The sequence below is a fragment of the Hirundo rustica genome, chromosome 3, assembly GCF_015227805.2.
Source record: "Hirundo rustica isolate bHirRus1 chromosome 3, bHirRus1.pri.v3, whole genome shotgun sequence".
NCBI classification, from domain to species: Eukaryota; Metazoa; Chordata; class Aves; order Passeriformes; family Hirundinidae; genus Hirundo; species Hirundo rustica.
The window spans coordinates 51,750,819-51,769,909 of record NC_053452.1 but is presented as its reverse complement, the minus strand read 5'-3'; the positions used below and the strand labels follow the sequence as shown (position 1 = coordinate 51,769,909).

Here is a 19,091-nt window from a genome sequence, read left to right as displayed (position 1 = left end):
GAAATTATATTCATATACCATTTCATATACCATCTTAATTAGGGTCTTAGTGCAGCCCCTAAGATTATTAATGCTAATTTTAAAAGCTTGCTATAAATTTGCCTTGGGACTGTGCATGAAAATGAGGAGAATTTAAAAAAAAAAAGTCTCCTTACAGTATAAACACCTGTTTGGCATCCTTAGATTCTAGATGATGAATTTTAGCTAAGAAAAATAAGGTGTACACTTTTAAGACCCACTGACCTGATTTGTCAAGTGCTGCTTTGAGTACTTGACCTCTGGAAAATGTATAAGAATGATTTAACTTTGTAGAGTTGAGGCCGAATGGGAATCTGGGGAAATGCTGTGCCTTTTGTCAGGCAGGTAATTAGAATGTAAATTAGAATAATATATGATTGTCCCTCTGGCTTTTTATATCTTCAGTGGACCCAGCAGTATGATTATTGAGCGTGATTGGGATACCCTCTTTCTGTTGCCAGGGGTCAGGTGCCCATTTGCTGCCCTGCCTTTGTAGAGCAGATCTGTTCTTGTGCAGAACTGAAACAGGGGCATTCAAGACTGGGTTTGCGATGGCAAATCTGTAGCAGATTTCTGCCAGCCCTGTGGAGCTCACAGACACTTAATTTTCCTTCTCACATGGAGTACATAACTACCATCATAGCTTGGGGCATGCTGTAATGTGAAAGCTGGGGCAAATAGGTTCATCCTTAATTCCAAGCCCTTGGCCAGATGTCAGGCTTGCCACTTTGAAATGTGGGTTGGGTACAGAGATCATTAGATCTTGACTTGGACAAAATGTCCTACTACCCTTCTCTTCCACTGGCTTTGTTCTTTGAAACAGTTTGATCTAGAAGCTGCCTGGTCAAACAATCTGGAGAAAATAGTGGACTTTGATTAAAGTTTGGTAAAGGTTTGTGAAACAATGACAACATGATGTTTTTGACTGAGGCAGTTTTGGTATTATCACTTCCAAAGTCATAGCAGAGAAGACTTTCTGAGGGAGACACTGCAGAAAACAAGTGCCTCCACTGTCCTTAGTTTGAAGCTCAAACTGTCATAAATTATTTATCTCTGATTTGCTGAGATGTTCAAGGCTTGCAGTGTAATTCTGGGCTATATTGCCACTAATATTGATAGGGAATACAATATCCACAGTGCCTTAGACAACCTTTCAAGTTTCTTCATACTTTCTTCCCCTAGTTTCTTTTGCTGCTCCCCACAGGTGGTGGTGAAACTTCCCTGATTGAATGACTGTGATGCTGTGAGGGATGGTTAATCTGAATAATGCAAAACTAGAATTTTAGTGGGTGAGGTGTTCCACTGTTAGCAGTCCTGTTTTTCAGGTGTAGATTCACCGGGAGCCCTTCAGGTGGGAGTGGTGTTGGCTTCTGTCCATTTGCTCTCACTTGAGTAATTAAGAAATGCTGTTTTGTGCTTTTTTTTGATACATTTTCATTATATTGAGATTTTAGCTTTACTTTTTCTTCTTTTGTTACTTATCAATACTTTTTTTTTTTTTTTTTTCCTAAAATAAAACATCTTCTGAAGAGCATTCTCCTCTCCCCACCAAACTAAACCCACTGTTACTTCAAAGGATAGACATAAGCTGGCATAGCTCTGCCATAGTTCTGGAGAGCAGTGTTTGAGGACAGGGTGCCCATACTCACAGCCTGTATAAACAGAGGCAGGGAGACCCTGATACAAAATGTGCACACACTGTCTCTGCCCCTTGGAGCAGGGAGCAGCAGGAGGTACTTCTGAGTTATTGATCCTGGATCCCCATGCTGCAGATGGGCAGCTGAAAACAGAGTCATTAGAGAGAGCGCTGGGAGAGACCTCAGGGTGCTGCCAGAGCAGGGTTGCCTCCTACAGAATGTCTCTCAAAGTTCCTTGAGTGTGATAATACCTGAAAAGCTCTGTGGTCATGGCAGAGTGCTGGTGACTGAGCAATATCCATCTGATGATACTGTCTGGACCCGTGGGTGTTTATTATGTACTTTTTTGGTAATTTCTGTCAATCTAGGTTTGATCCCCTTCATTTACATTTGGTCATCCTTATCCTGAATTCTTGTTTTCACTTATTTAAGAGAAAAATCCGCCACTCTATTTAAGAGTGCATATCTGCCAACACAAACTGTATGGCCTTTCATCCCTAGATAGCCAAACTATAAAAACTCTTTGTTTAGCGGGAAGGGAGTGGGGGAGGGGTTGGTGTTATGGTTAGGTTTTTGGTGATTTGGGTTTTTTCAGCATTTTTGAAGGGTCAGCTGACCACATTATGCTTTGGGTTGCATTTGCTTTTAGAAGTGTTGTCATAAGCTTAGTAAGAAATGAAGCCTTTTTCTACTTTATAAGGATGATATTCTAAAAAGAAACAATTTTGGGTGGTGTGGCTGCAGTCAGGTGGAGCTCCACACTCTCTCTTCTGTACACGCATTATTAATATTGTTCATTTTCTTATCTCACTGCTGTTTCTAGTAAATAGTTCTTATCTCAACCCATGATCTTTGCCTATTGTGGCTCCAATTCTCCTCTCAAATCATCTGAGAGGTGAAAAGGGGGTGGGTGAGGAAGTGGTGTGTAGTTCGGAGTGTCAGTGGGAAACAATAAGTTGGAGAGTACCATTCCTAAACCATGACATCAATACAGGGAAAAAAACTTCTAAGAAGAAATGTGAATGTATGGTTAACCTTCAGGTGAGCCTTTAAAAGTAAAGTTTTAAGATTTACCTTATTGCTCATTGTATTTGATGTTGTTTACCTTGAGTAGCACTGGGCAGGCCTCAGATATGGAACTCCCAACATATCTGTAGTGTTGTTCAATTTTTCGTTCAAACTGATGCAATTTTCTGCTAGAATTTTGTGAATCCCTGAATGAAATATCTTTGAGACTGTATCCAAGCACAGCAGTCTCTCTGTCACTACTTGTTGCTAACACACTAGATTTTATACAAAAGAAGGATCATATATATATAGCCTGATTTAGCAGGCATCATCTGCTGCCAAAAATCTATTATCTCTAGATTCCAAAGGAATTATTCTTTCTTTGATTATTGTTGCTTAGAACCAGTGTCAGGAGAGAGCTGTTGGAGAAGCAATAGCTCTTCTAGCTTCTAAAACTAGCTGAGCTCTTCATCAGAGTGGAAAAAATGCAAATTAACTTCTAAGTCCTTTGTCATCCCTTTAAAGCCAGGTGCGGCTCCACAGCAGTACTGTAGTTATTAACATACCCTCTTACAGGTTATTGTCTCTGGTTACAGACTTAGAGAGACCCTGATATTGCCCATCATTAACAATGAATCTGTAGCTCTTCATTTGCCATTATTAAAATGCTTGAAACATTTGAAAAATCAGGATACACTTGTTCAGTGTTGTTCTCAGTTGTCAAGGAAAGGCCAGCCTTCTGGACAGGAGGGAAACTGTCTGTGGACTTCTGAATCCATATTAACAGTTTTATTTAACAGAATATCAATGGAGAGGCTTTGAGTAATTTTGTACTGTTTTGCTTGAAATAAAACACATTTTACAGTTCCAATTCAGACCTCGCATCCTGAAGTTTATTCTCCTGATTTGAATCTAAAGATTTCTACTTCAAACTTATGGAGAAGATGCACAGCCTCCTGAAACCTGTAGAATAAAGTTTGCTATAGAAATGAAATGTATTAAGAAAATCTTAGGGTAACTTTATGATGATTGTTCCTGTTTGTGCTGTACATTTTGTTCTGTGCCTTTAAGATTGGTTTTAAGAGTGAAGCAAGGGAAAAAAAAGTACTCTGCTTTGAAAAAAAAACCAGCCTGACTCCTCCACATTCTTCTCTATGTTCTACTGAGACTCAAACAGGCTGCAAGAGAAAGCTTTTTGCTTTTAGTTAGTTTTAGCTAGGTAGGGCAGAGAAGTTCCCTGGACTGTTTTTTTTCCCTTTTTCTTGAGACTGTTTAAACCTAAAAGAGCACCTGCGGCCCACCAGGGCCAAAACCCTGGCATTTTGTCAGTGCCAGAGGAGCTGATAGGAGACCCAGGGAGTCGAGCTACAGCCCTGTCGTGGGTTGGCACAGTTTGGTTTTTAGTTAGGGAGGAATGTGAAGTGTCGCCTTGTCAGGACTTTGGAAATGTTTTGGAAAGGACAAGGACCTATCGGAGGCTAGTTTAGGATATTGGCACCTGCTTTGACCACTGAGAATGCTGAACGCGACTTTGGGCAGTACCCTATAAATCCTGATTTTGTCCAAGTCAGCCCTTTTCCTCCTGGCCGGCTGAACAGGTAACGCCAAGTCAGGATGTCCTGTTGGCCAGCTGGGCCTGCCGCTCCCGCGCTTTGGGGAAGCTGGCCCCGAAACCTGGCTGGGCTCCACTGGCTCCTGGCGGGGGGAGTAGAGGTTTCAGCTTAATGTCAACTACTTTTAAAACCACCCTGGAGCCCAGGAGCCCCAGAGCAGGGAGGGATCTCTGCCGGGCCCCTGATAACAACCACGGGCCCGGTTGGGCTGAGGCCGCCCCGATTGTCACCGAGGGGTGGGCAGAGCTCTCCCCGCTCCCTCCTCTGGGGATTTTCAAGCGAAGAGGAAAAGAGCGAAGGAGGAGAAACCCGGTTGATCTGAGATGCAGTGGGGGGAAGAGGCTGCTGCCCGGGGCAGAGATCCCATGGCCACTGCAGGCCGGGGCAGATTTAACCTTCTCCTGGCAAAATGAAGCTTCCAAGGCCTAACCCTTCCCTGAGAGAGAGAAGAAAGAGACAGAGTGGATGTAGAAAATGCACAGCATGAAGTCAATAGAGCAAGAGTGAAAGAACTGCTAAAGATTATTGGAAGGAGGGATTGAGAAAGTGGATATTTTTAATTGGACTTCTCTGGTATAAACTATGGAGAAATGGACTGTTTCTTGCAATATCTTTAAGTTGTTTGGAGCAATGCTGGTTCTCGTCAAAGTTGGGGATTGATATAATTGAGATTTAAGTGGGAATCCTAAAGCCCCTTGCTCCTGGGGTAAAAGGAGGTCTCAACCTTTGAGACAAAGATGATTTTAGAGAGAAAGTGATTTGAAGCCCTTGGCTCCTGGGGTAAAAGGAGGTCTCTATTTCTTTTGAGATAGAGATGATTTTAGAGATAGAAGAAGAGAATCCTTGTACCCCAGACACACTGAGAGGCCCATAAGTAGCCAGGGGAAAGGCTGCTAATGGGTAGAACTGCACAATCTGCAAAAACTCCAGATGGTTGCAGATTTGTGACATTGGGAGTCACCAGACTGCTTCTGTCTTCTGGTGAATGTCTCCATAGAACTCTAGAGACTCCTCTCCCAAAGTAATGAAAGATTATGTTTAAATGGTGAAACTGACTGAAAATCACAGGTTGTGTCTCTCTCTGTTGTTTGTAAGAATGTTAACAGTTTGTAAGGGGAGGGGAAGAGTGTTTTGTAGTTTCATTTTTGTTTTTTCTTGGTTTTGGGTTTTTTTTCAACCTTTCAATTCTTTTAGTGTGTGTTAATAGAACTATTGGTTTCTTTTTAAGCTTGAGCCTGCTTTGCTTCTCCTGATCCTCTCCTACAGAAAGGGAATAAGCACTAAGACCACTACATTAAATATGGCAAGCAGAATTTGGCAAATAGGAAACCACTACATTAATTGGTGTTTCCGCCCAGTTTTAACTAAAATCACTACAACCCCACAGCAAGGACTTTCTAAATTTACCACCTCACTTCAGAAAAACTAAAGGTTTTATTACTTCATATAATTAATTCTTTATACTTGTAGGCACTTTGTTTGTTAAATTAAATAGGTTTTTTCCACTTTTCTCTGAAGAAGTTCTTTGCTGGACCAATTGAGGAGAGAGGCCATTTAAGTTTGCTCCCCAGAAGGACCCTATTTGAAGGTTTTCTTCCAATTTTGCCCTAAACTAGGACAATCTTGTATATATAAAAGGCCCTAAATCTGCAGATGTGACAACAACTTTATTTTCTCAAGTGTATTTTTTAATGGTTCAACTGGCCAGCAAAACTGCGGTATATTTTAGGGTATTGGGGAAAACTACAGGGTGTGAACCTTGTTACGCAGAGACAGGTCAGTTAGCCTTAAATGCATGATAATAAATATTAATAAATGTTAATAAAACAGAGCTGACAGCATGCATTGACTGCAGTGGTACCTAAAGAGGCAGAGAAAAGCGAAAACTTCTCCCCGCCAGTCAGGTAGGAAGTGAGGGCTTCCCAGGCAGGTGTCTTCCTCCTTGGGGCGTCCTGTTGGTGCAGCAGGTGCTGTGTGACTCTGTGGAAGCTGCTCAAACTCCCCGTTGGCTGTTTTTGCTTTGACGCCGTTTGTGTCAGTTGCGTCCCTCTCGGTGTGGTGCCTGTGCTGCTTATGCTGACTGGTTGCCATGCCTCGTGCTTGTGTGTTAGCAGACGTCTGCTGCGTAAGTAAAAAGCCATTACCCTTGTAGGTGCTGAAGTTACCTGATAAAAACTGTGGGGGGAGGCTGAAGAGCTCCTACAATGGAGCTGTAGACTGGAAAATAAAACATTGGGAGGCAGAGAGTGAAAGGGATGCATTAAACACAACTGGCAGATGTTTCCAATGTAAAAACATTTCAGAATTGACCAGTGCAAGGCCACAAGGATAAGAACACTTGGGACAGTGGGGTAAAGGCACTGCCGCAGTTTCCTCAGGCTGAGAATATGAGAGCTTAAACAGATACAAGTGGAAAGTATGCCACGGAACTGGAAATGAAAGGGTCTTGGTATTAGAAAAGGCAAGGCGCCATGCAATACCCACCATAGAAAACCATGGATACAAAGGCAAACCACTTAAGTGTAGTTTCTTAAAACAAGAGGCTTAACCTGGCAGCAGGGAGTGGCATGGCAAACCTGTCATGGAAGAAATGTGTGTTGTCTGAGGAATGTGTGAATATTTAGAGGGGAGTAATTGTGCATTACCTGGACAGTTGAGCTGCTAAGAACTACTACTCAGCATGGGCATCTTTATAACCAACAGGACAGGTTTTCTGTGGAAAATATCCACTGCAGTGATCCACTTCTGGATCGGGAATGGGAGGAGGGTATCTGTCCTGTGGTGCATTTCCAGCTCAGCCCACGTGGGCTGCATTGATGCTGCTGTGAAAAATGTTATTCCTGTGTGAAGCTTCAGGGTCACTCAGAGCTGTACAGAGGGGAAAGCCTGAGGCCAGGCTGGATAAATGTGGATTTTCTCTTTGAGGAAAAAATAGATTTTGCTAGGGGCAGATTCCCTTGGACAAAGGGAATCAGTTGTGAAAAGGATGTCTGAGGCAGTTATTTCATTCTGCTACAAGATGGGGATCCTCTCACCCCCTTTCCAGGCATATCCTCCTCACACTTTTGGTGTCAAGTGACTTGGTGTGTTAACAGCAGGAGTAACCAGGTGGCTGCTGAGGGGCAGTGGGGTCTGTAGGGGTGAGCACTTAAAATGTGTCCAGGCTGCAGGGGCACGTCTAGGCCAGACTGGTTAGAAGCATTTACATTCTGATGTTGCTATTCAGGATTTAGGGATTTTTAAAAAACTTTGACTCCAACCATTACTTTTTGCTATGTGCAGGGTATAGCCTCCTTGAGAGGGATACTTGTCCAGCCAGACTGGCTTGGTTTGATGGCTTAGGCTGTAAAAGAGACACTCAAAGTGATGTAGTTTGGCACTTGGCTCGTTTTTCTAATCTTCTTTTTCTTCTGCAGTCACTGCAGATCTGTGATGTTGTCTAGGACAACCCAGCATACCCTATACACCCCACAATCCCAACAGACCCTCAGCAGTGGTCATCCTTCTTGCCCTATTCTCAGCACAGCTCTGCCTAAAAAATTGCAAACGTGTGAGAAAAAATAGCAAACTAGATTAAAATATTTCCTTTTTTTTAATTTTTTTTTTTTAACCTTCATGGCCAGCTTTGCAAACTAATAATCTTTGTTCTCTTGGGTTTGAGGCTGGTCACAAGAGCCTGCATTGAGATATTCAATTATTTACCGTCCTTTTAAAAGAAAAGGTAATGTATGCAAGAGAGATGTAAGATCTGCTCTGGTGACCATCCCCGCAGCTGTGATTTTAAAAGAACATTTTTGTTAGGGCCCTTGTGCTTGTGGTACCACCATTGCAATTCTACCCAGAAACCGATTCCTCTGTTTTCTCAAGGGACGATGAATTGTTTTTGCAAATAAGAGCCTTGTCACCTTCCCCTCCTTGCATGAGTTACTGCAATACCTTTTCAAAACCATTTTTCACTTTCTCATTATGTTTGACATTATTGTTTTCCAAGCTTGAAGATTTGTCTTTTCTGACCTCCTAGACAAAATTACTTACAGGGATAGATTTCAGTACAGCCTCTTATCCAGTTTTATTTTGATCTCTTCCTCTCCCTGTAATCTTTGGATCTTTGGCACAAAGAGAACCTGATTTGAAGTACAAAGCGGTCTGCTGGGAATATAATGTAACATTAAAAACATAGTAAATAATTTATAAATGCTACGCAGAAAAGTATTCCACATTATTTTAAGTAACTTTGTTTGACTGAGTAGGGAGTGAACCTAAGAGATCAGAAGCTGTCACACTAACCACAGTGAACAAAAGTATTTTAGGTTGGGCATATTTTCTCAGAGCTGGCAAATCAGAAGTGTTGTCTCTCCTTTATGGATACAGATTTCACAGCAATTACAGTGTAGATAAAAGTACAAATCTCTTGTAAAAGCAAACAAACAAAAAAAAATCAAACAGATTTATTATTATGGATTTCTATCAGGAGTCAGAAAACTGCACATGCAGCCTGGCTAATATGTTGGGTTTTGGGTTTTCTTCCCACCCACTCTTCTTTTTTTTCCCCACTGCCTCTTTCAGTATAAGAGTAGGACCTGTGCTTAAATCTAAATTCTTCTGATTTATTTTGAATTCTGTTGAGTTTTGCAATCTGGATACTGACTGCACTCTTCTAGGACACTGTCATGCATTTGGATAAAGACTTCAATTTGTGTTTGTTTACAGTGATATTAGATGTTAAGAGGTTTATCCTGATGCTAGTTTCTTTGCCAAAAGCTCCAAAATCAGAGATCACCCTGCGTTTCACATAGCTCTGTGGACAGAATCCCAGCCTCATTCTACTTCTTTCAACTTCTGCCCTAGGTTTGCTCAGTGGACTAAAAGGTTTTTTTCCTCTGGAAAACATGATCAGGAAGTATCTGTTCTGGAGAGAGCGTGCTTCCAGCAAGCTTACTGAAAACATTGTCCGGTTTTTTACCTCAGTGCCTGGGGGTATGGATGTGACAGTGGTCTCCTAGGCAACCCTAGTGTGCATTAACTGTTACATCCAAAGTGTGTTCCCCTTTTGTCTTGAACCTGAAGTACCCACAGGTATCTCTAGTTTGCCTTTCTGTACTCCTTGTATAAACTGTCTTTGCTGTTGTGTTGTTTGGGTTTTTTTTGTTGTTTGTGGGTTTTTTTGTTTGTTGTTGTTTTTTTTTTTCCTCTCTTGCCAGATTATCTCACAGATCTACAACTTTGGGATAAGCAAGAGGCCAGACCATGTGTTTAGATACTTTGGGCCATTTGGAGTTCAAGAATAAATTTTTTACTTGCTTGGTTGTTCATTCCACCTGGAAAATGGTAGTAGTGACACTGACACTGGCCACTCTTTTGGCACACTGTCAAAAAATAACAATTAGGAAACAATTAGTCTGGCTTGGTATCAGGGGAGCTCTTAACATTTAGTTTATGATAAATTAATACAGTGTAACCAGTGATGAACCTACGTTGTGAAAAAACAAATGAATTTAGTGAATCCACTGAAACAAAGACAATGTCTGAGATTCAGTGGTATTTATTCAATTTAGTCCTTTATAATATTTTCTTTATTTTTTTTTAAAGTATTTGTTGACAGCTGTTTTCATTGGCAAGTGTTCTTAACACTCTGCTCCTCAACAGAACAAGACCAAGTGTCTTCTAGATAAGTCTGGTGGCAGCAAAAGCCTGCTAACCTGACCCCAGCATTAGTAGGAAGGCAACTGGGAATTTGTACATGTAGGGAATGAGTGGAATAGTGGAGCATTACTTTCTGTATTTACTCTGTTGCTGTTCTACATTACTGAATGGTGTTTAGGAGGAAATGAAAATCTTTCTAATAGGATCTAAATAAGATGTGTGGAGCAGCAGAAGGTAGTTCCCAGGAATGAAATTAGATCTGACGGTTGGGATTTAACACACTCTCTCCTGCCAGAAGTGTGTAAGATTACTAAAGCATCACAACCTCATTTGGTCGCTTTGTAATCTGTTCTTAACCTTCATGCTGATGAAGCTGTTACATAACCAGTGAGGGCCAGACCTTATGTCACTTTAGTGTATGGGAGCCCATGTCCAGAGACCCCAGAGAAGCCAGGTGGAAAGCTGGCTGCATTTTCCCTCTTGAGATTATGTGGAAAACTTGCTTTTGGGCTGTGGGTAGCATCCCTGACAGAGAAGTGTATCCTAAGGTTTACTGTATGATGCTATGTCTTGTCACTGAAACACTCCTGCTTCATGGAGCTCATGACAATTCCCTTAACAGGGACACTGGCAAACCCTTTCTCCTTCAATACCTAAATTTTGGCTGCATACAGAAGCAGGAGTGACTGCTGTAAAGGTGGTGTTTATTATTTTCATTAATTTAAAAGTTTTTTCTTCAACACGAGAAATCTTTGGTTTGACTCTAATCAAAAGAGGGATGTAGGTGAGGGGAAAGCCCTTGCTGAGCTTTCATCTCAGCAGAATGAAACACTGCAGTGATGCCTTAAGTTTTAGCTTCCATGTTTTTCAGATTCTGTGCTGCCTAGGGATGTAGTTCTGAGCCTCATATTAAGTGCTAGTAAGCTCTCTTCACAGGGCAGGTAAACAAATCCTTTTCCTGCTGAAGACCAAGAACAAGGAGTGCAAATTTCAGGCCCAAAAGCATAAATGGTGGACTGAAGAGAGAAAACAAGAAGGATGAGGCTTCACAACCCAAAGCTGTAATTGGACAATTAAACCCCAATGTGCAAATGGACCAAACTTATAAAAGTGTAAGACCTCATGACTGGGGGTCCATTTTGTGACCATTTTAAGTCTACCTTGGGTGTAGCCCTGGTCAGCCCTGGCTCTTGTGCTGCCCAAGGTGTACCCTTAAAGGCCTCTCAATAAATACCTACTTTATTCTCTAGCTCTGTCCAGTCTCTGTTCCAGGCCAGCCTTCCCAAAGCACCAGTTTCTGGTGACCCAGATGGGACAGAGAGGCATCTGAATGCCCCCCTCTGGACCTGAGGATCACCCAGCTCCTGTCCCCCACTCCTGCTGACACTCTGAGGGGGGGCGACCCCTGATGTGGCCCAGAAGGTATCAGAGCCCAAGAATCCACAACTCCGTGGACCTGACAGAGATGTGTGAGTAATTGAATAAAGGGGTATTTTGTTTACAGACAAAACAAAAAAAAGGAATATTTTGTTTCCAGTAAACAGGTGCAGCATCCATGCACCTGTTTACTGGGGACACCTGATGAGTGCTATCTAAACTGTCTGTGGTCAGGGAATGCCTAGCTTAAAAACCCAACAAAAGTCTGGCTGTGAAAGAGAACTCTGAGCAACCCATCTCTAATGAAACCAGAGCCAACAGTATCCCCCTCATTTAAATGGAGGGAGAAATGTTTCCTGCCTAGATGCATCAAAATTCTGCACGGCATCTACTTGTACCTTTAACTATCTCAGTAGCTTCATCCTTCTCCACCCCACAAACCCAGACTGGCTAGAAGTGCTATAGGAGTAATTTGTCAGTGTTTAGATCTCTGTTCCCATCAAAAACACGTAGCAGTTGAGTGATTAAATTCCTAAGGTCATCCATGAAAACTGCAGTTCCTGCTAGTACATACCAAGAGTATTTCAGGCCCTCTGTTCCTCTGCTTCCTCAGGAACTGTACAATAACTTTCATTAGACAAAACCAAAGCATAATTTATTTTGCATTTCCATTTTTATTCTACAACACAAGCAACATAAATAGTTCATACTTTTTGTTTTAAAATATTTCCATTTCAGAATTGAGTCAGAATCAAATATACACAAAATACAATTTGCAAGCCAGCTGACAGTGACTGCCCAACCACTGGACACCCAAGGACCATACAAAGCTAGCAGCACAACAGGACATGGTGGACATGGGGAAGTGCTCTTCTAAAGAAGAGCAGAAAGGTAGAGGGAAGAAACATGGATGAGACCAAGGAACTGCAGATAGGTATGAACTCAGCAGAAGGTAAACCCAATGTAAGCACTTGTTTGACAAAGTAATTTATTGTCTCTCTTAAGAAGTACTATTGGCTCCTCCTGAATATACAGCTAGAGAGATTAAGTCCTGGGAATCACGTTTTGTAGTAAAATGCTTCCTCTGGCAGCCATCATAATGGAAATAAAATTTGATTTTTAATTTTTTTTTTTTTTTTAATTTTCAAACAGAAAAGACTTAGATCTTTGGTGAAATGGAGTGTCCACTCCCTTTGGCTTGCTTTCAGTTCTGGTTGAAAGGCCCATAGAAGTATGTTTGCAGTCTCACAAAAAAATGACAAAAGGGGGAAGGGGAAAAGAGGGAGAGAAGAGAAAGGAGGAGCAACTGAAAGAAGAGTTCTTGCTGTTATCATTGCACACCTTCAACCTCTTGCTCCCATCTGCTCTAGCAAACTGTGCATTACAGGGCTCTGTCGCCAACCATGCTCCACCCTTCCTAGCTGTTCTCCCTTTGGTATCGAGTCATGCCTTCCTCTGCAGAGTGGGGGGCTCAGGAGTCACAGCCTGATTGTGGAGGAGGTATTTGTCTCCCTTGCTTGTACCTGTGCCTGTCTGCCAGCTCAGCTCTCTTGCTGCAGCTTGCTGCTTGTGGAAGTGTGGCACTTCACCACAGCCCAGATGGACCAAATGCATGGACAGGAAACAGGGCCCTGATGCTCCATGGAGGTCAGACAAAATTTATCAAAGTATATAAACTACCTTTTGAAAAGTGGGATGTTGGGGTAAAAGGATTGAATAGATCCTGTTGCCATGTTTCTTAACCAAAAATGCATTCCATAAACTCAGCTCCCTGATTCAATGTGGCAGTGTAGACTATGAAAACCTCAACTTGTGATTTTGCCAAAAATTGGAATTTGAGGGATCCGGTTCCACAGGCGAGCTCATTATTGCATTAATCCAGGATCATACAGCGTAACTCCACTAATATCCACAGAATTAGGACATTTCTTTTTCCCTCTGCTTTTAGTTTTCAGCTGGGAGACCTCTGAGCACTAAGTGAAAGGACTGATGCACACTTAGGCCATGTGTGTTTTAGTTTTTCATTTTTAAAAAGCCAGCACTGCATGCTTGGCCAAAACTGTTTGTTTAGTATCATATTAGTTAGTGTCACATATAAAGTATGCATTCTGAAGGGAATTAGTGGAAATGACTTCTTCCTTGCAGTTGTACAACTTCTGGAGTCCCAGTTATGTTGCTGGTGAGGGCTGCTGAGACCCTTTGGTGATATCCCTATAGAAGCTCCACTCAAATTAGGGAGGCTCAGTGAAGAGGGATCACTAGCTGCCACATGCTTTTATCTACATTGCATAACATCCAAAATTTGTGCTTCTGTGCAATGGTAAATTGGTCCTTTACACTAAAAGAAGAGAAACTTCTTTTGGTAAATTGATGGTATCATCTTACTTCTTTAATAACTGTGGAATGATCAGCAGCTGAAAAAAACTATTTCATGTCATATACCATGATGAGCGCTGTACACAGGTCTTCCCATAAATCGCTATAGCTGGAGTAATTAACCTGCTTAGACACCTTAGACATATCTTAGTATAAAAGGGAGGGGGGGGGAAGGGAAGCACTTCACTTTTTCTGTGTATTAAAAACAGTTTAGCACTGAGAAATGGCATTTCTAGAATGGATTGCTGAAGGTGAAAATAGCCAAACCACAGGCACAATTTCCCAACAGGCTTCTTACAGAGGAGCTAGGTAAAAAATATATCACTTTGGCTTGCTGGATCTGTCCAAAAGTGAGGGTTCTAGTTATGCAGTAAGGTGTTGTGTGGGACTGTGTGCTGGTTCCCATGAATTTTTCAAGAAGGAGGTGTATAGAGGACAGCAGCAGAGAGGGTAACACAAGGAACTTTACAGGACTCCTTTCCTGAGAACTTGTGAATCTGAATCTAGGGATTGAAGGATTCAAGGACTGAGTCCTGAGTATTAAAGATCCATAGCTACTTAACTTGCACTGATTTTGACAGCTTCAGCACTTTGAGTGTGGGCCCAAGCTGTGAAGAAAGGTACAAAGTGCAGGCAGCACATGGAGCTGGATTCTACTTTGTAATTTATTTGCCACTCAGTTTCATGCCAGTGCTGTGCTGGGCTCTGCAGTGTTGATCCCAACACTGAGATGCTGCTATATAAAGTACAGGTGAAGATTGCACATGGTACTTAGAGGTGGGAATTTTATCTTTGTGAGTGAGGATTTGCCAGTGAATTTTACACAAAGGTTTAAGTTTTAAACAAAACTTGAAGCTTAAACTGAAAGGGAAAGCACCTTACAAGTCACAAGTGTAAACTGTGCTTGGCGTTGACATGAACAAGCCACAGTGCAGAGGGCTTAAATTTTTCATCTGTGTTGAGGCAAAAGCTGTGTTGCCTGTACTGGGAGTTGTACAAGGAAAGTATTGCTCAGGCCTGTGTAAATATCTTCCTAATAATTCTTTCTATATGGTAAATTAAGTCAGTTATTTTCAAATTAGTGTTTAGCCCTAGGAGAGTATTAAATTTGTATTTTAACATCCTAAAGACATGAAGGCATGTTAACCAAGACATAGTGGTAGTAATTCAATTGCTGCTAAATGTTCAGAAAAGGTACCGGAATAACTGTGCTAAGCATTGCTAGTGTGACACAAATACATAACACAGCAGATAAGCAGATTACTAACGTAGAGAGCTCTGAAAATATTCTGAATGCCCAGAATATGGCAGTGATTGGAGCTAGAGGTATCTGTAGATACATACACATCCATTATCTCATATGACTGCATATGTTCACAGTGCAGAATGAAGTGCAAACATATGCAATAACCTGAGACCGTGTAAGTTGGGGTCAAACCCTGCTCCTGCTCTGTAGGAAAAGGATTGCTTTCCTGATGAGTGCTCTACTTTCCTCAGCGTTAAATATTTGCACAGTGATGAGCTATTTAATGTGCTTAAAGGTAGTTGATGCTGGGCAGCAGCAACTATCTCTGTTAAGCAACTGCCTGAAAGATTTGAAAGTGAGATGTCCTTGCCTCTGCTGGCTGCGGTGGCCCTGGAGAGGGCAGTGTGAATTAGGCAAAGGCAGCAGAGGTAGCTCTGGTACCTGAGAAGGATGTCAAGCTACCACATTTTCTTTTTTAAAGCATTTCAGTTGAGTAAAATTTACTGGGCAATCATTTTTAAAAACAACTGACCAGTTCAATTAAAAAAAAAAATCAAATTTATGTGACAAAAAAATTAAGGGCAAGAAAAGAGAAGAAGAGCAAGCTAAGGCTGTAATACAGACAGACTGGTTTGCTCAAGGTTCAAATGTTTGGTTCAACAGTAAAGCTGCCAATATGCTGCCCTGGATGAGGTTATAGAGCTAACAGTAAGGATCTGAATGGGATGCACGTGTTAATGCACATGTGGATACAAGGACTACTACTGCCTCTGACTGAGCTGCTTCTTCACTCACAAGGAGAAAGCAGAAAAGCCACTGTGGCATGGACATGTACCTGGACAGGATTGGGCTGTGCAGTGTTGGGAATTCCCCTTCTGAAGCTTTTCCTGGGACTGTTCTGGCAGACTTCTTTGGGCTAAAACCTTGCTTTATGAGGTCTGAAGGTATCATGCTGAAGGAAACAGGCCACACAGGCCCTATGAAATGGTGACTTCACACATGTATTACTCTACTTCTTTGGGACTTACTGATATCTGTAGCTAAACTAGCAGAAAAATTGCTGAGAATCTGATGAACCAACTAATTTTTTTTTAAAATGTTTATGTTTTGAAGGTGTGTCAGAAAGCTTGAGCTTCTACATCTTCTGGTTACGGTTACTGAAGTGGCCGTGAGCTGCTCCCCTCACCTAGTTAGCATTTTATACACACAAGGAAAAGGAAGAGCAGCACATGCTGAACTCTGCTCTCTAAAGTCTGCTGCTTCAAATATTCCTTCTTCCCTCCTTCTAAGTTACATTTCTGGAATTACTCAAAGTTACTTATGACCTTTTAGGGAGGGGTGGTAAAGAGCAGAGGCACTGAGGGTGATGACGGGCACTTAGTGCATAATTTGAAGGACGAAGTTCAAAACAGCCCAACAGCAACATAGCGAATTTACTTGTCCTTGTTTTCCAATGTCGTATGTGTTGTGTCAGTAGTTAAAATGAAATTACATTTCAGGTCAAGATGGTGGCTAATCAGGTAACACTAGGTTATACCATGTTCATGGGCCCGAGGGTGGTAATGGTATTGTCACTCCTAGAGCTTTTTTTCCCCTCTGATTTACAGAAAGATTTTGTATTGCAACCATAATGCAACCATGGTGTTTCCTAGATTGTAGGACCTTTTCTGTAGTCCTGAGTGATTTCACTAGTACTGCTAGTACTAGTACTATCAATTTTATTTCCCCTAAATAATTTAGGGATTTGCTTTAGTTTTAGATCAGTACAGCAAGGATCTGCATCCATTCAATGCATTTATAATGAAAACCATCTGAGTTGGCTGCTTGGAATATGGTTTATTATTCTGATTTCTGCTGTTGCCTAATTAAAGTACTGCTTTAAAAGCAGTTCTGTATAGATGCCAAATAAAAACTTTAACAAAAAATGTAATCACACTTTTTTAAAGATGTATAAGAAAGACATGGCAACAGCAATCAAAGTGTGTTACTACTCTCCCAGCTACCAAAGCATAATTTAACCTGTCCCTGAGGAAGTATTAGAACTGTTGGGGGAAAACTGACAATTGGAAACATTGTTAAATTAGTAATTCATAAAATCAGTTTAGGTGGTAGAAAGAGTTGTTTTTAAAGAATTTTTATGTCCTTCAAACAATTTAGCAAAGGGAACTTTTTCAAGAAAGGGAAACAGCATGACTGGCACTATAGAAACTTAGGGGACAAATACTCCCTGCACAAGACTAGCAGGTGACAAATGGGAAGTAGGCAATGGAGGGAAAAGGCAGGAGGAATAGTGTCAGACTCTTTGTAAACAAAGCAGCTTGGGAGATGGCTGTTCAGTGGAGCTTCTTGGCTCCCTCTGTTTTTCCAGATTTAAGATGCTAAAAGCAGTTAGTTGTGCAAAATCCAGGCCTTATATAAAGAGATGACATTGTTAGGATGCTTTGGTGCAGGGACTGAAGCTGTATATTTAGTTGGCATGCACATTTTAAAAGCTTTGGGAGAACAGCATTAAAGGGTCACCCAAAATTAAAATCAACTCATTTTCAACAAGTTAACAAAATCAACAAATGATATAGCATGGGAGTACAAGGAGAAACGTCCCAAGCGCTGTGACATAACTTGTACAGCAAGGTAACCCTTTGTTTTGTATGGTGTGAGAAGCATCACATATGCATTAGACAACACAATAGTCAATCCTTCCCCTTGTCCTCCCTCTTACTAGTAACAGCAAATTGCAATAGTCCCAATAGGAGTGCTGCATGGAGGGAGGATGTACCTCCATGAGGGTCTGTTCTTTTCTATTTACAGCAGCAGACAAGAAATGAGAGAGAAATAGGAAACGTACCCCCCTTTCACACCATTTTCCATCTTGCTTCAGCTCCAAGAGGAGTGATGGACTACATTTAACAAAGGTGATAAGGGCATTCCTGGCTACAGCAGCTCCACATAAGCAAACATAAATTTCCAGTAGAATAATAGCTGCAGTGGTGCTTAAACTGGAACAATTTACCTCTGCTCTGCTTAGGTGAATGCTGGACACTGGCACATGCTGGTATTTGCTGTGGTGTGTCTTCCCTACAGCTTCACAGGAAAGAGCAAAACAGACTTCCCTTTTGCCCTTATAGGGAATTAGATGTGGCAAAATGCTCAGCTGTAGGCATAGGTGAAGAGGCAGCCAGGGTGGTGTTGCAGAGAGGGCAGTTTGACAGTGCCAGTTCTCTTCAAGCAATACTCCATAAGAGCAATGAAAGGATCAATAGTCTGTGCCTGGTTCACCCATTTTAGACCTAGGATTCTTTAGCTACTCCAAATGTGACTTCAAAGGCTCTTCCTGGAGCAGAATAAATTTCCATTTTCTCCAGTGCGTGACACATTTTGTTACTACAATAGTGTTTAGTTGGTTATTCTCTCTCATGACAATTTTTGAAAGAGAAGATGCTACCCTAAAAAAAAAAAATCACCTTCTTAATTGTTCTACAGCCCCACCTCTTCACTGAGTTGTATTTACTTATTTATTTTCTAACTTAAATAGGTTTACTGACCTGGTTTGACATCCACATGACAGTTGCACTCACAGCTAATTTCAAGTGTGAAGTCCTGTTGCAGTTTCTGGTGGCTCCCTCTGCTGCAAACTTGAATTAAAATGAAGGCTGTGAAATGTATCACCTCTTCTGGTAGGAGCCTGACTTACAGACAGGCTCTGAGCTCTGGGGCCATGCTAGATCCTCTGGACAGACTCACGCTTTGCCTCCTTGGCTAGTGTGAGTGAGGGACACAATCTCAGGTGGAGAGACAATATAAATTGACAAGCTCGTTGTTTCTTAATTTATCACTAACAAACAGGCAATTAATGAACCCCAAGTACTTCTTTGCTGTATCCCTTGAATGTCTTCTGCCCTTTGCAGCAGAGCACAGCTTGGTTTAAATGATGATATCGTAAACTCGGCCCACTCTTCCCAGCCATTCCCGTACTGCCTGGCGGACACGGATATCTGTCACGTGGCAAGTCAGCTGGCTGATACAGGGAAACACTGCTGGCTGCAGGGCTGTGAAAGTTTGGTCTGGCAGAGCCTGAATCTGGTTGAGAACTGTAAGCACCATGTTGGTCCATGCCTATGAAGAAATTGGATTAAAAAAAAACCTCTTTAAAATACCTTTCTAAATAGGTGAGCC

General features: G+C 41.7%; 1 protein-coding gene and 1 long non-coding RNA gene across 7 annotated transcripts in view; one reads left to right on the top strand and one right to left on the bottom strand.

The window, feature by feature from the left end:
* LOC120749788 (uncharacterized) overlaps positions 1 to 19,091 on the top strand; it is a 40,533-nt gene that overhangs the window by 20,172 nt on the left and 1,270 nt on the right. The window lies entirely within an intron of this gene.
* The window catches only part of ARFGEF3 (ARFGEF family member 3), an 87,982-nt gene continuing 80,841 nt past the window's right edge, over positions 11,951 to 19,091 (bottom strand). For all 6 annotated transcript variants that reach the window (XM_058419588.1, XM_040057492.1, XM_058419587.1 and 3 more), the window contains one exon: positions 11,951 to 19,031. In XM_058419588.1, coding sequence (XP_058275571.1) covers positions 18,840 to 19,031 — 192 coding nt within the window. In that variant the 3' untranslated portion in view covers positions 11,951 to 18,839. The remainder of the gene's footprint in view (positions 19,032 to 19,091) is intronic.